Genomic DNA, 16,403 nt, shown 5'->3' with positions numbered 1-16,403 from the left:
AAGGCATAAAGTAAATCCGGACTGGCTCTCTGGGCCAGGGGAGCCCTCTTTTATGGGATTCCCCTGGCTTGTAATCACACAATTCCATTGGCTGGCAAGACCCTGTTGCTAGTTAGCCAACCAGCAACGGGCATGAAACTATATGCAGATGGAGAAGGGCAATCACCCTTAATGGGCGATCAATGGTGAAGGGCAATCACCCTTAATGGGCGATCAATGGCGAAGGGCAATCACCCTTAATGGGTGATCAGGATATGCATAGGGGATTAAGGGGGGGGGAATACAAAGAACACAACACCATATCTATCAGATAGGTATGGGTTCTGTCAATTACCCAGAATTGTTTTTTTCCTTGCTCTCCTCTCATATTTAATACTTCCCTTGCTCTTCTTCTCTGACCCAAATTCCATTCACTTCTCTCCCTGGGTTCTGCCATACTCCTAGAGGGAGGGGGGAAGGATCGCGGGTTTATTGCCTTAGCTTCCTCTATCTCTACAATGTAACACTTTGCTTTCCTGCACTATTTCTTTCGTTACTTTCTTCTCCCTAAACTGTCAGCTAGCAAAGGGGCAAGAAGAAAGGAATGCAACCTCCAGCAACTGGCTTATCTCTCCGCTCTCAAGAGAAGGTGCGAAGAGTCGTCTAAACATCACTGCTATGACCAGAGCCAGCCCGATGTTATCTCTCCTTTCCCATGATGGACTTAACACCTGGGGATTGGTTGGTTTGAACCGTTCAGATGAACTATGGGGTGGGGTTTGCTTGGGGACACTTTAACCTATCGATCTGCACGGGAAACCCTCAGATCCTGTCTAGTATGTCTGCTATCAGCTTCTCCTAATAAAAGTTCCTTTTGGAAGAGCTGCTTCCACAAGTTCTGCTTTCTTGGGATGAGGCATTGAAGCAGGTCCTGACATTAGACAGGATCTGCAATAGTAGTCAACCCAGAAGGACGGATCTTGCTGGGGGACTCTGCAAAGTCTACCATGTCGGACACCGGTGCGGAGAAGGAAGAAGCCACCACGAAGGGGGAGCCCTCCCTCTGGTCGGAACCCTGTCAGCTATCCAGCTCCGAGACGTCCTACACCTCGGAGGAAGAGGTGGTGGAGATGCGCAGCCGTAAGCCCCGCTGGTCCATGGGCATAGGAAAGAAAGATGAGTGGGAAAAGAAATCGAGAAAGGTGACATTGAGGCAAGGCAGCCACCAACTGAGATGGAAGCAAGAGATGGAGAGATTCCTGCACCCTAGCGGGGATGAGGACAATCGCGGGGAGCAATTGAGCTGGATCCTGGAGAAGGCGATCGACCTGATGAAATCAACTCTCGCCTCCCTCAAAGATGAAAAGTCTGAGCCCCCCAGCCACACCATTACCTTGGCCTGCAGCAAAAGAGGGGGAGTCTCAAGCCGAGGCCCCAGGAATATTAGGCGGAGCAACCGAGACCATAGCCATTGCGGCTGCAGCCCCCACTCCCCGCCATGCGACAGCTGCTGATCGGGATGGACGATACCATAGACGACGTAGGCATCAATCCATCCAGACGTTCCCGCCACTGGACATGAAGTTTCAAGGAGAGCCATGGCGCCTGGGGTTCTTCCTTACCCAAGTCCTCAGCTACGTGGAAGAATATGGCCGAGACATCCTGACTGACAAGGCTCGGATCCGCATCGTGCAGGCAGCCCTGGACAGCGTGGCAGCTGATTGGGTGGTAGACTCCGATGCCCAAGAGCTCCAGAACTTCAACCAGTTCATGTTCTCCCTTAGATGATGATTCAAGGACCCGTTGGCAGACCGGAAGGACCGTGAGAAGATTTAAGACGGTGAAGCAAGGCAGACGTCAAGTGGCCGAGTACACCCAGGGCCGAGTACACCCTGGGCCATTGCTAGCAATGGCCCAGGAATTCCGGGCCATTGCTAGCAAGCTGAATTGGCTGGAAGACATCCTGCTTAGCCATTTCAAGGATGGGCTGAATTACGATCTCTACGATGCCTGCCTTCCCCGGGAAGACCCATACCAATTGCACGATTGGTACGTCCTGGCAGAGGAAGCCGAGATTGACCTGCTCAAGAGACATCGCAGAGGAAAACCGTGGAACCGATCACCCCCTAAGCCGTCACGCAAGCCTGCAAACGCACAGCCAAGAAGACCACCAGCTGCTTCAAGTTCGGGAAAGAGGGGCATCACGCCGCAGAATGCTGCTCAAGGAACCCTCAGGAGAAGGCCGACTGAACACTAGCTGGGAAGTCAGGGAAGTCACCCGCCAAGCTGCAAGAACCGGCCATGAAGGGCACTGAGGCCGAGTTCCCCCCTCCATCCAACGGGGGAAGGGAATCCCAGTCTACACCGCAGACAGTGACCCCTGTGGTGTGGCTGTGTCATTGACCAGTTGGGGTTTTGGGGTGAAGTATCTTGAGTGATATCTGGACAGTATCCAGTTGTGTGCTGTGGACCTGTCCATGAATGGGTCTTCAGGTGCTAATGTTGCCCCCGGTGTTGGTAAGTTGCCATCCAGATCTATAACAGTTGTCCTCTGGAGGATTCTTCATGAGAGAAGAGGAATGTTGGGAAGAATTCAACTTTGACCTTTCTGATCCTGTAATAATCCCATAGGTATTTTGGGGTGGCATTAGACGTGTCTGTTGAGGGTTTGCCAGTCCATGCCCTTCCAAGAGTAAATGTAATTCTGTCAGAGTACCATCCTGGTCCTTTGGCATTTGATTGAGAAGGTATATGTATTCTTAAGTTGTTTACTAATCTCAGGTTAGTAATTCCATTTTTTCTTTTCCATCTGTATCTGTGTCTCCTCCTCCTTTGTCTTTTTCTTCCTCCGGCTCCTCCCCTTGTTTTGCCCCACCTCCTATGAAATGATTGGCCAGCAAACCGCCACCGGAAATGAGGCATCTGTAAAGGAAATATAAGAAGTGCCTGTTAGTATTACCAGGCACTTCGGCACACATCAGCACAGACCTACAGACGGATCATAAGAACTTGGAGGCCCTAAAAATGCCCAGAAAAGCTCACCCCCAAACAAGCCCGGTGGTCGCAACACTTCCACCAGTTTACGTTCACAATCAAACACTTAATGGGGGAGGAATTTCCTGGCAGACGCCCTATCCCGCATGCCCCAGTACAATAGCTCCCGGCCAACCATCTCCAAACCACTCATGCCAGAAGCGCGACTGGCAGTGCAAGTAACCACAAGAGCTCAAGCAAAACTAAAGCAGCCAATAGCCAGCCAAGCAGGGATCGAATTAAGGAAGGCTCTAGAAACTGATGAATGGTTCCAGAGCCACAAAAACTTGTGCACTATCACTGATGGCTTGTCATGGCTGGGGGAGAAACTGTACATCCCGAAAACCCAAAGGATTACATTTATGCAACTCTGCCATGACACAAAACCAGCAGGTCACTTTGGATTCGTGAAAATGCTGCATCTAGTAAAAAGACAGTTCTGGTGGCCATTTATGAAAAAGGACATTGAGAGCTATGTGGCCAGCTGTCCAACCTGCACAGCTACTAAGAGACTGCAAGGGAAAGTCCCCAGACTGCTACAGCCAGTGGCAAACCCCTCAGCCCCCTGGAAGAAAATCTCCATGGACTTCATAGTAGAGCTACCAGAAAGTAATGGAAACACAGCAATCTGGGTGGTCATGGACTTATTCTCAAAACAAGTACACTTCATCCCCTGTCCAAAAATCCCCACCGCTAAAGCCGTAGCAAAATTGTTTGTCCAGCACATATATAGACTGCATGGGGCACCCCAACACATAATATTGGACGGGGGGGTGCAATTTCCATCGGACTTTTGGAAAAGAGTTCCTATCCCTTCTGGGGACCACCCAGGGGCTGTCATCTAGTCATCATCCTCAGATGAATAGGGGGACAGAACATTCAAACTCAGTACTTGAGCAATATCTAAGATGCTTTATTAATTTCCAACAGACGAACTGGACCGACCTACTCCCTTTTGCAGAAGTGGCATACAACAACACAGTACATTCCAGCATGGGCTACACCCCATTCCAAGTACTGTAGCTACGGGGAAAGTTTCAACCCCATGCCGGAACTAAGTGCCATCGAACCGGCCATTCCCTCCTTGAAGGAGTGGATCGCACAATTAAAAAACACCTGGCCAGTAGTTAGAAAAGCGCTAGATGAAGCTAGACAGGCCTATAAAGCACAAGCAGATAAGAAAAGAGTCAAACCAAAAGCATTCCTTGTAGGGGAAATGGTTTACCTATCCACAAAATACCTAAAATCCCTGCAGCCATCCAAGAAACTAGGACCAAAATACGTGGGACTGTTCCCCATCAAAAGAATCATGAACCCATAACAGTAGAGTTAGAATTACTCAAAACCCTCAGGCAGATTCACCCTATCTTCCACTGCAGCCTGCTAAAATGAGAGCAGCGATCACCGTTACGACCAGCCATCGTCCCACCCCCTCCTCCCATTATGGTTGACGGGGAGCAGCATTTTGAAATAAAAGAAATCCTTGACTCCCGAAAATTCCATGGAGCGACTCAATACCTAGTAGCGTGGAGGCACCTTCCCACTTCCCAAAACGAATAGGTGCACAAACGTCACGTTAGTGCTCCTAAACTATTAAGAAAGTTTCACACAGATTACCCAAACAAACCAGACTAACCTCTCACTATTTGTTTTGTCTCTCAACAGATTGATCTCTCATATTTTTAAGGGGGGCAGGATGTGAGAACCCATATCTATCTGATTTCTTACTTCCCTTGCTCTCCTCTCATATTTCATACTTCCCTTGCTCTTCTCTGACCCAAATTCCATTCTCTTCTCTCCCTGGGTTCTGCAATACTCCTAGAAGGGAGGGGGAAAACATCGCGAGTTTATTGTCTTAGCTTCCTCTATCTCTACAATGTAACACTTTGCTTTCCTGCATTCTTTCTCTATCGCTACAGTGTAACACTTCGCTTTCCTGCATTCTTTCTCTATCGCTACAGTGTAACACTTCGTTTTCCTGCACTATTTCTTTCTGTACTTTCTTCTCCCTAAACTGTCAGCTAGCAAAGAGGGAGCAAGAAAGGAATGCAACCTCCAGCAACTGGCTTATCTCTCTGCTCTCAAGAGAAGGTGCGAAGAGTCGTCTAAACATCGCTGCTACGACCAGAGCCGGCCCGATGTTATCTCCCCTTTCCCACGATGGACTTAATGCCTGGGGATTGGCTGGTTTGAACCATCTGTATGAACTATGGGGTGGGGTTTGCTTGGGGACACTTTAACCTATTGATCTGCACGGGAAACCCTCAGATCCTGTCTAGTATGCCTGCTATCAGCTTCTCGTAATAAAAGTTCCTTTTGGAAGAGCTGCTTCCATGAGTTCTGCTTTCTTGGGATGAGGCATTGAAGCGGGTCTTGACAGTAATAATCTTTGTCTTCCTGTTGCTCTTTAGTTATTCTGAGCCTGGAATATTCAAAATCTGCAGGCTACCATGAGAAAAGTTTTTTTTTCAAAGAATAATATATACATTGTAATAATAAGTTATAATAGTATGAAAATATATACTTTCAGACAGTTTGCCTATTGTATTATCAAACTGTATGGAAAACACTAGATTTGGGGAATGCTATTGTATTCCTGGGGGTAAATTCAATGGAACTGTCAGGTGCAAGAAACCAGGAGCCGGGTTAGAGTTCAAAAGTACTACAAGTTTATTTCATGCTAAATAAGAATCTGATCTATTGATGATCAAGGCAAATTGGTGCTAGATAAGAGTCAATGGAATTCATGGAAGCCCAGACTTAGGACTCTTGTGGGTGTGTAGAAACTCTAAACTGATAATACATTTGATTCCAACCTTCGGATGAGCCTGGTCATCTCCTACAGGAACTTAGTAGTGGCTATAAGATGCAACAACAATAACAATTGACTGAGATAGTCTGTTACAATATTTCTTATGTTTTAGGACAGCAAAGTGCTCTGCCTCTTCTAAGCCATGACCCTAGATCCCGGAGAGGTATCTTAAGAAGGGCTGTCTTTTCAGAAGAGCAACGAAAATCTTTGGAGAAAATGTTTGAGAAACAGAAATATATCAGCAAAACAGACAGAAAAAAACTGGCCATTAATCTGTGTCTGAAGGAGTCACAGGTAAAAATAGATTTGGTACAGTGACTTTCCCCCAGATAGTGCTTCTCAAAGGTGTGGACTTCAACTCTTCAAATGGCTGTTGTGGTTGGAGAATGTTGATATTGGAATTCCACAGATTTGGAGGGATGCCCAGATTGGGAAAGGTTGTGGGAAAAATATTTAAAACTTGTTTTCTTTAACAAGAAAACAAAAAAGACAATATGTATAAAATAACCAGGACAGATAATTTTCAACTACATTTTGAGAACAAAGTTGTCAAATATGGGAATGAACTTCTTTATAATGTATCAAAAAAAGAAAAGCCATATTTAGATTTGCTTGCAAAAAAAAAAAGATTGTATATAGAAGATGCAGGGGAAAATAGAGCATCTTAATGGTTTAACCTAAACCTCACTGTAGCTGAGAGGCAATATATAAATTAGTAGCTTGGGTTAGAAAAAATGCTCAGATGATCCAATTGAGTAAGTTAGCAATTTCTAAATAATAGCTCAGATGGGTAAGTAGGATCTTTAAGTAATACAAATGTATTTCAACTTCTGAAGTTTGATCACATATGAAAGAAGGGGTATGGCTCCTCACTGACCTCAATCCAGGACCCATAATTTGCAGACTGAGAATTATGTGCAGTTCCTTACAAACATGGTGGCAATCCAATGAACCCTTCCAAAATTGCCAACAAATTGTAATTTCTGCAGTTTAAGGAAGGTAAAATTATATTTTGGGGAGCATTACATTAAATATGATCAATATAATTAATTACATTTATAATTAAACGAATCATACCTTTTGCCCTGCTCTGCCAATTTTGGGGGAGAATATGACTCCTATATGCTACCAAAAGCATTTTGATCCCCCCAAGTTTAAGGTTACTACCTTAAATATGATTTTCTTATGTTTCACATTAAAAGTTCGCATAGACTGAACTTCTAAAATTTGTTAGTATTACCCTAATTTCCAATTGGCATAAAGTGTACTTGGGACTACAGGACTATCTATTTCCATCCTTGGTGTGACCATTTTTTTCTGACAAATTCATTCCTTATTTGAACCTCTTATTGGATTTTCCTAATAAGCTAGATGGAAGCTGGAGTGTTTTATGCTAGGCAATTTTGGCTACGGTAATGAAAGGAGATGTCTTAATTTAATAATTATAAAAAGTTTCTTTTAGACAGAATTACCTAAACAATCTAAAAGACTTGTCTCTATCTCACAGGTCAAGATCTGGTTTCAAAATCGAAGGATGAAATGGAGAAACTCCAAAGAAAAAGAAGTGCTCTCAAATCGGGATCTGCCAGAGGAAGGTCTTCCAGGGGTTTAAATTTTTCCTCCTCACCATGTCCAGTCTGGGAAATGTCTCAACAACAATCAAGTTCAAGATGGCAGAATTTCCCAGAATGGGCTGGGAGACTGAGTAACAGAATTAGTCTGCAGCCACACATAAAGCCAACTTTGTCTTCCGACACATCATATTTGTATCAAGAAAGAGGCACCATAGACAAGGAACTCTCTCATAAGAATAGTAAAAATGATGGAAACCACTGTTTGAAGTGAACTCTAATTAACTTTATGAGAGAACTGAATTAGATTACGTATTCCATCACTGGTTCAAATAAAATGTAACACATTTATATTGACATAATTAATAGTTTAACAAATATTCAGTAATTAATCTTCCTTTATGTTCCTTCCAGCTGAAATAATATCTTTAAGTACAGTGAGAGGGAACTAGTGGTAAGTAAAATTAAAGCGTGAAACAATACAAATAGATTTGGATTTTGCAATCAATCAGATTAAATTAGCATTTCATTATATAGTCATTAATAGAAATTATGGAATTGAGGACATCTTATATTGTATGATATTAAGTCTGCATTATTATAGGATTTGTGATACATATAAAAATATAGAGAAATAAAATGGAGTTTGATGATCTATCTGTACAGTTGCCTGGTACAGATTACTGAATCTGGGCTTTCTAACCCCGATTTGGTGAAAATATCAGAATTTGTCTTTAAGAGTAGGAATAAGCACCTATAAGCATGACAGGACTCCCATTCATTTTTGCTATTATTGTTGTCATCAAGAAGGGTAGCTAGGGATCAAAAGCATCCAAAGGACATTTGTTACATTTACATCATGGGCATATGCAGGGCAAAAGGAAAATAACTTTATGAGAGCAAACATGTAAATTATGCAAATTATGCAATTCAGGTCACTTGTATGAGGATATGTTGCTCATAATGTCAATGTGTTTTATTCCTTGTGGCTATAATTCCCATAATTAAGGCAGGGTTTCCCTGGAGTGAAAAAAAAGGAAAGTTGTCAGATTTAGATTCCAGTTTTGTACTTATGTATCTAGATCAGAGCATGCTGAGTGACATAGAATTTACTTATAAATAAATATGCTCTAGATTAGTTTTTCTTTTGCTTTGAATTGAACCAGATAGGAGGTAACAGGTAATCTAAAAAAAGGATAATAAAGTATAAAGAAACAAACAAATACATAAATAAATAAACGGTGGGGAACACTCTTGAGTCATTCTGGGTAGTGATGATTGGTGTTAAAAAATATTAAATCCAGCAATGGAACACCAAATCAACTCCATATATTAGGCTAATGAAATATCTAGTTCCAAAACCATACTTCCCTTTTATTGCATCTCATGTGGAAACTTGAATGAGTTATTTACTCACTGTCACACAAAATGCTTGGAAATTGTCACTGTACATTGGCTACAGACTTATTCCTGTGGAACAGCTTGCCTTCAGAAATTGTGGGCACTCCATCACTGGAGGTTTTTAAGAAGAGACTGGACAGTCACTTGTCTGAAATGGTATAGGTCAGGGGTAGGGAACCTTGGTTCTTTTATGACTTGTGGACTTCAACTCCCAGAATTCCTTAGTCAGCATGGCTGGTTCAGGAATTCTGGATATTGAAGTCCACAAGTCATAAAAGAGCCAAGGTTCCTTACCCCTGGTATAGGTTCTCCTGCTTGAGCAAGGGCTGAACTAAAAGACTTCCAAGGTCTTTTCCAGCTTCTATTCTATTCTATTCTATTCTATTCTATTCTATTCTATTCTATTCTATTCTATTCTAAATGATGGCTTTTCTGCCACATTATACAAAAGGAAAGTGAGTAGCAGAGAAATCATTGACAATGATGAAAAAATTTCAAAAATGTTTATACTGCATTATCTTACAACTTTTTAAAGATTTATTTAACATGCAATGTCACACATTGCAGAAATTCTTATGAATGCAGGACAATTGATATGGCATCAGATTTCTGATTTATATGTATAACTGTCCAGATGACATAGTAATCAGCATACAGGATAGGAATTTGATTTTATGCACTTCTGTTTATCGTGGCCATGGGGCCCAAAAGGGCCATACGGCTGCATCTGGTCATTTAGCACTGCGAGGGAGCACATGGATCTTAAAGAATGCTACAGATATGGGTGACTATTGCTCCCCAATACCACAAGGATTAGTGCTATCCCCTACTCTTTTTAACTTGTACATCCTGAAACTGTTCCTTGGAAATTTATTTATGCTGGTGATATCAGTCTCACAGTCCAAAGAACCAATTTCAGTGATGCAGAGGACATCCTCTCTCAAGATCTCCAGAAGCTGGATGACTACTTCAAAAAAATGGTGCTTCCAACCAAACCTAATAAAACAGAAGTAGCCATATTCCACCTCAACAATAGGTACACAAATTACCAGCCTTCAATGAAGTTCCCATAGTTTATTTTATAATGTAATAACTCTCTGAAGTACCTGGAGTTAACAGTAGACAGATCACTAACCTTTTGGCAACACTTGGAACAAACAACTGCAAAATTGAAAAGCCGCACCAATTTACTGTAGAGACTGACTAGAACAGGGGTAGGCAACCTTGGCTCTTTTATGACTCGTGGACTTCAACTCCCAGAATTCCTGAGCCAGCCATGCTGAGGGGAAAGGGAGAGGTTTCCAAGCTGAGCCATGTTGGCTCAGGAATTTTGGGAGTTGAAGTCCACCAGTCATAAAAGAACCAAGGTTGCCTACCCCTGGACTAGAACATCATGGAGTGTTGATTCTAATACCCTACAAACAACAGCCCTGGCTTTGGTTTATTCCACAGCTAAATATTGTGCCAGCATGTGGCTTAACAGCGCCCACCCAAATGTTCAATATCCGACTCCACCAGACAATGCATATCATCTCTGTCACTTTGCATCCCACTCCTGTGCACTGGTTACCAGTACTTAGCAATATCATACCACCCCACATTAGAAGGCAACAAGCTCTCATTCGGCTATAGTCAAGGATACTGAATAACAAGGCCCTCCCTATTCACCAGGACAATGCACAGCCCATCACAAGATTGAAATCCTGTAGGCCAGCATGGAAAACAGCTATTTACTAAACATCTACCCTGTGTAATCTTGAGAATACCTGGAGAGAGGAATGGTCCAAAGTACTTTCTTGTGGCCTGAACATTAGTTATCCCTCTACTAAACCACCTGGTTTTGATCTGTCTTGCTTTGTCTGGTCGAAATTGAACAGAATTAGTTGTGATATTGGAAGAAGTACCTCTGTCCTGTATCTATGGGAATGGAAAGATTCCCCTGTTGCAGTTGTGCTCATATGCAAACTATTAAACGTATTATATAAGATTGCCCACAATGTGCATTCTCTAGTTCCCTAGAAGATCTGCATGATGCAATACCAGAGGCATTCACCTGGATAGCTGAATTGAACATCCAGTTATGAAGCCACTGCCATACCTCCAGAGAAGTTTTATATATAATTATGTGGACTGCATATATATGTTTACTTCTCTTCTGTCATGTTCTAATCATATGCTAAATAATAAGAATAGGAATTCTATGGCATTTAAAAAAATGAATTTGAATTTTTGTAGCTACACACTTTAAGACTAATCAGAAGTACACTATTCCAACTAAGCATGATTTAGGTAAATATAGCTATTGAAATCAGTGGAATTTATATGTTGAACTGTTAATTTCTGTACACACTGATTCTTTTCTAAATCTGCTGAATACTAAGAAAAATATGTGTTGTATCAAAGTAGTCAAATAGGTCAGCTTGGAGAGCAGTAAAAATGGCAGCAGATGGATATAAAAAGACAAGCTGCTGTAAATAAAGTTTGACAGCTTGATAAAAGAAGAAAAAAAAATGAAAATAGACCTAGTAAGATTTTTCAAATAAAGGGTAAAAAAAGGAAAAGATTTGTTATTGCTGTCTAACCACAGAAGCATGAATAGGTCCAATTGACTTAACTTCATCTGAACTTTGACAATGCCCTCACACTCGGGGGGGGGGAGGGAAAGGTAGATGGCTCCAGGCAAGTGTTTTTTTAATGGAAATACGGCCACCAGCCCCCCCCAAAGCAGCTGTGGTGGTAGATGGAGGAGAAGGAATGGCGGAGGAATCAGAGGAGGAATCAGTTTAGTTTCATTAACCAGGTGCTGACCATTAGTTGAGAAGATTCCTGTGAATAGGCTTTTAGCAATAAATGAGTTAAATTGAGCCTTCATGTGTGGACCTGTTTTTTTGCGCCTAACAATAGAGTCCAAACTCACCAAGGAAAAAATGTGAGTCACAGGACTATTAGCCCCAAAAGGATATTACACCTGAGTTAAAATGAATTTAATTTTTAAAGTAAAACTAAGCAGCTAGTTCCATTGAAGTCCAGTGAAAGTTAATTTGTTTTTAAATTAATTTTAAAATCACAATGCTTTTCTATTTTTAAAATTATACTATAGTTCATTAAAGTATGCACAGTCACAAAACTGTATTTCATCTACCGCATGAAGTCTACAATATTTAAAAACTGTCATCCTTAATTCTTCAGCTGATTACATAAAAATAATAATGTTTGAGTCCAGATTCTCAGTTAATTACTTACTGAGATGACAAATATACCAAAGGCTTATTCTCCACAGACAATACACAATTGTAATCTTGAGAAATGGTTTATCCCAGATGATTCAAATTCAGGTTATTGTTTCCTAACATACTCCTCTATTTATGCAATGTTGGACTTTATTGGTGTTTTCCCTAGAGCACTGAATAAATTCATAATCACTCATGAAATGTATTCCATTAGTAATAGATAAGACAGCTGTTTCTGATGATCTCACACAATTCAGTAAATTGCTGATTATCCCCATTGACTGCATCTGTATGAAAAACAAAACAATAAGAAACACTTAATGGAACAGTCCTTAATTACAAGTCCTTTATTCCTGTATCTGATAGAGTGATAATGATCCAAATAAATAGTACTCCAGTAAATATGAATGTTATACAGGTTTACGCTCCCACAGCTGACAGCAATGAGGATTTAGAGAAGTTCTACGAAGATATAAGCAGTGTACTGAAAACCCTAAAAAGTAATGATATCACAATATTCATGGGGGACTTCAATGCAAAAATGGGAGAAGGAAGTGATTCTTCTGTAGTTGGAAACTTCGGCTTAGGAACCAGAAATGGTAGAGGTGACAGATTTGTAGACTTCTGCAAGGAACATAGGCAATGTGTGATGAATACTTTTTTCAAGTTGCCAAAAAGACGCCTCTACACTTGGAGATCACCAGCAGATACACAAAATAATGTGGTAAGGAACCAAATTGACTATCTTACAATAAACAAAAGATTTAGAAACTCAGTAAAATCAGTAAAAACATACCCAGGTGCAGATGTACCATCCGATCATAATCTACTACTTGCCGAAGTCCAGCTGAAACTAAAAAGGATGAAAAACCCGAACCCTGCTAAACCAAGAATTGACAGAGACTTCATAATTAAACATGGAGGTAAGATTAAAGACGAACTAGAAAATCATTTAAGGGAAACCAACAATCTGAATGATGATGATGTAGAAGCAAACTGGAATAAATTTAAAAATGCAATAGTAGAGGTAACAAATTCAAAAGAGAGAGAGGGGTACCACAAGAAACAACAGTGGATGACAGAGGAAATTCTTCATCTTATGGATAAAAGAAGATCTTATAAAAATAAAAACAAAGAAAAATACAATGAATTGCAGAAAGCAATTAGAAGAAAAATTCGACTGGCAAAAGAAAAGTGGTTTGCAAAGAGATGCAAGGAAATAGAAGAGACAGAACGTATACATGATAATTTCAATTTACACAAAAAAGTGAAAGAAGCAGTAGGCCTCTACAAAAAGAAAACCAACAACTTAGTTGACAAAGAAGGGAAAATTATCTTAGATGAGGATGAAAAACTAAAAAGATGGAAGGAATATAATGAAGAACTTTTTGAGGACACTAGGGATGATATAGATATGGGAAGTATAACAACTGGACCAAATATCACTATGGAAGAGGTTGAACATGCAATAAAAATAGCAAAAACAAGAAAAGCCACAGGACCTGATGATATCCCAGTAGAAATTTTAAAATTGCTGGAAGACAATGGGAAGAATTTTTTACTGCAGCTCTTCAATCAGATATATGAAACAGGAAAGATACCAAATGATTGGCTAAAATCAACCTTTGTGACAATCCCCCAAAAAATAAATGCAAAGAAGTGTACCGAATACAGAACAATAAGCTTAATGAGTCATGCTCTGAAAATATTCCTGAGAATAATTCACACAAGAATATACAACAAAATTGAAGAGCGTCGAGCTTCCAGTGGCAACGGGCCACGCCGATGGAGGCTTTTCTTTAGCCTCCCGTCCGGGACTGCATCAAAGCCAGCTAAAACAGCGCTCATCAGCTGTTTGGCGGCTCGGAGCTTTCTCTCCGGGAGAAGGAGAGAAGGCGAGTTTTTCTCTGAGTAGGAGTAGAGTTTCCTAGTTCCCCCAAGAGTTTTCTCGGGGGAATGAAGGTGAGAACTCCGGAGCTCAGAGTTTCCTCCACAGCTCGGGATGTCTTCATTGTTGGAGCGAAGCCAGACGTTGCCTCCACTTCTGTCAACTACAGAGACTTTAGATCGTGAGTAAAATTATCAACAGACGGAACTGACCAGGAGAACTGGATTTTAGTTGAAATAAGACTTTAACTCAGAAGATTTAAAGGCATCTTCTTTATTTGTTACAAATTAATTTGAGAAGAAAATGGCCGCAGATGAGCCGTTTCTTTGTATCATAAGAAAAACTTTCACTCTTCTTCCGGTTATGGATTGATACATTACAAAGACTCTTTTAAGTTTATGGCAAGTTCAGCTAAACATCTGCTGTTTTATGCTTTGAATTATATATGATTATACTTAGAGGAAGTTTGTAGAATGGCTTCTAAATGCACTGGAACTTCTGCAGTGTCTAAAACAGCTATTTCTTCTCCAGTTGTGCAAATCTCACCACCTTCGCCTCCCCCATCTATTACACTTAAAGAATTACAGGATGCTTTGGCGCAAGCTTTTAAGCAGACAGTAAAACAAATGAGAATGGAAACAGAGGAGCTTCTTAGTAATAAAAATGAAGAACTTTGTGAGAATATATCACAAATCTTTCAAGGCTTTGCGGTTCATGTAGATTGCATAGAGGGACGGGTGGATGAAATAGTGGAGAAAGTGGAAGGAATGGAGGATAGACTGGAAAAAGTAGAAGAAGGCATGGAAATTGCTCAAAATGATATTGTAATGTCACAATATAGAGAAATGGAGTATGCTGTGAGGATTAGAGGATTAAAGGAAGATTTACAGGAGAAATTGAAGGAAGAAATTACAGCGGCTCTGGCTCTGGTTTTGGAGTGCAATCCCGAAGTTATTTTTGGAGAAATCGAAAAAGCTTATAGAGTAAATTCTTGGATGGCACGCCAGAGAAAACTACCCAGAGATGTCGTTTATTTTTCTAGAAAAACACGTTGCAATGAGATTATACAGGTTTTTTACCAGCAGAGATTTCACATTGCTGCTCAAGATGTTATACTTTTAAAAGAAATACCTCCAAAAATTTTGAGAAAAAGGAAGGAATTTGCTTTTTTGGCTCAGGAGTTAAAGAAGCAGAGATGCCTTTCAGATGGGATATTCCTGTTGGAATTATAGTGAATCATGTGGGGACTCGTTACAGGTTAAATACGCTTCAAAAGGCTAAAGACTTTTACTTAACGGTCCTGAAAGCTGATTCACCATCAACATCGCGATCTAAAGGAATGGAAGACTCAACGGAACAATTACTTGTTGAATTGCCTGGAGCTATATCACCATCTGCAGGAGATTTTCAGTGTCAACAATTGTTTGATGTAAAAGAAGATCCAAAGGAGCAAAGAATGACCCGTGCAGCCTACAAACGTAAGGAGTAAGAACAACAAAAAGAACTCGCACCTAAAACATATTCAGCTACCTCAGAGCCAGTGGGAGGGGCAAGGCCAAAGAGATCTGTTATGACAGATATACAAGGAATGCTCCAGAATCTTCACAAGCCAAAGGATGGTTAAGTTGATGACGTTGAATGTAAATGGTTTGAATTCACCACAAAAAGGAAGAAAATATTTTACTATTTGAAACAACATAAAAATGATATTATATGTTTGCAAGAAACGCATATTACTTTAAAAGATCAAAAGTATTTGATTAATTCTAGATTGGGACTTCAGTTTATTGCTCCAGCACCAAAGAAAAAAGCAGGTGTGGTTCTTTATGTTAAGAAAGAGTTACTGCCAAAATTAATAGATTTTGATACAGAAGGAAGATTTGTGCTTATTGAACTTTTATTAAATGGAAGAAAATGCCATTGTTGGCTTATATGCACCTAATCAATACCAGCAGCAGAAACAATTTTATAAACTTTTGCATCAGAAGATAATTCAATTGGATTATAAATCTGTCATTATGATGGGAGACTAGAATGGTGTTATAGATCCCATGAAAGATAAAAAGACTTTCTCTAAAGTGCTGACTCAAGTTAAATTGCCTAAAAGTTTTTTTGTATTGCAAGAGGATTTGGAATTAAGAGATATTTGGCGAGATCGGAATATAGGAGAAATGGATTTTACTTATTTTTCGGATAGACATCATTCTCACTCTAGAATTGACTTTTTTTTAATAACTAATGATTTGCTCTCCAGGGTTAAGAAAGTGAAGATTTTTCCTAGGACTTTATCAGATCATAGTCCTGTGTGGATGGAACTTTCAACTGAAGAAGGAAATAGAAGGACATGGAGGCCAAATGAGAATTTATTAAGACATGAGAGTAATTTGCACATACTTAAAGATCATTTAAAAGATTTTTTCATGCTGAATATGAATCAGGGGACTTCTATGTCAATGGTATGGGATGCTAGTAAGGCTTATATGAGAGGT

General features: G+C 40.4%; 1 protein-coding gene across 1 annotated transcript in view; it reads left to right on the top strand.

Annotated features, from left to right (window-relative positions):
• The window catches only part of DBX2 (developing brain homeobox 2), a 57,628-nt gene extending 49,228 nt beyond the window's left edge, over positions 1-8,400 (top strand). Inside the window, 3 exon segments of the mRNA XM_015816909.2 lie at positions 5,937-6,118; positions 7,332-7,413; positions 7,416-8,400. Of these exon segments, the coding sequence (XP_015672395.2) occupies positions 5,937-6,118; positions 7,332-7,413; positions 7,416-7,669 (518 nt within the window). The 3' untranslated portion in view covers positions 7,670-8,400.
• The last annotated feature ends 8,003 nt before the right edge of the window (positions 8,401-16,403 follow it).

The sequence above is a fragment of the Protobothrops mucrosquamatus genome, unplaced genomic scaffold (genome assembly GCF_001527695.2).
Source record: "Protobothrops mucrosquamatus isolate PMUCROS unplaced genomic scaffold, P.Mucros_1.0 scaffold526, whole genome shotgun sequence".
NCBI classification, from domain to species: domain Eukaryota; kingdom Metazoa; phylum Chordata; class Lepidosauria; order Squamata; family Viperidae; genus Protobothrops; species Protobothrops mucrosquamatus.
The sequence above is the reverse complement of the archived record's forward strand: the minus strand, read 5'-3'. Positions and strand labels throughout refer to the sequence as shown.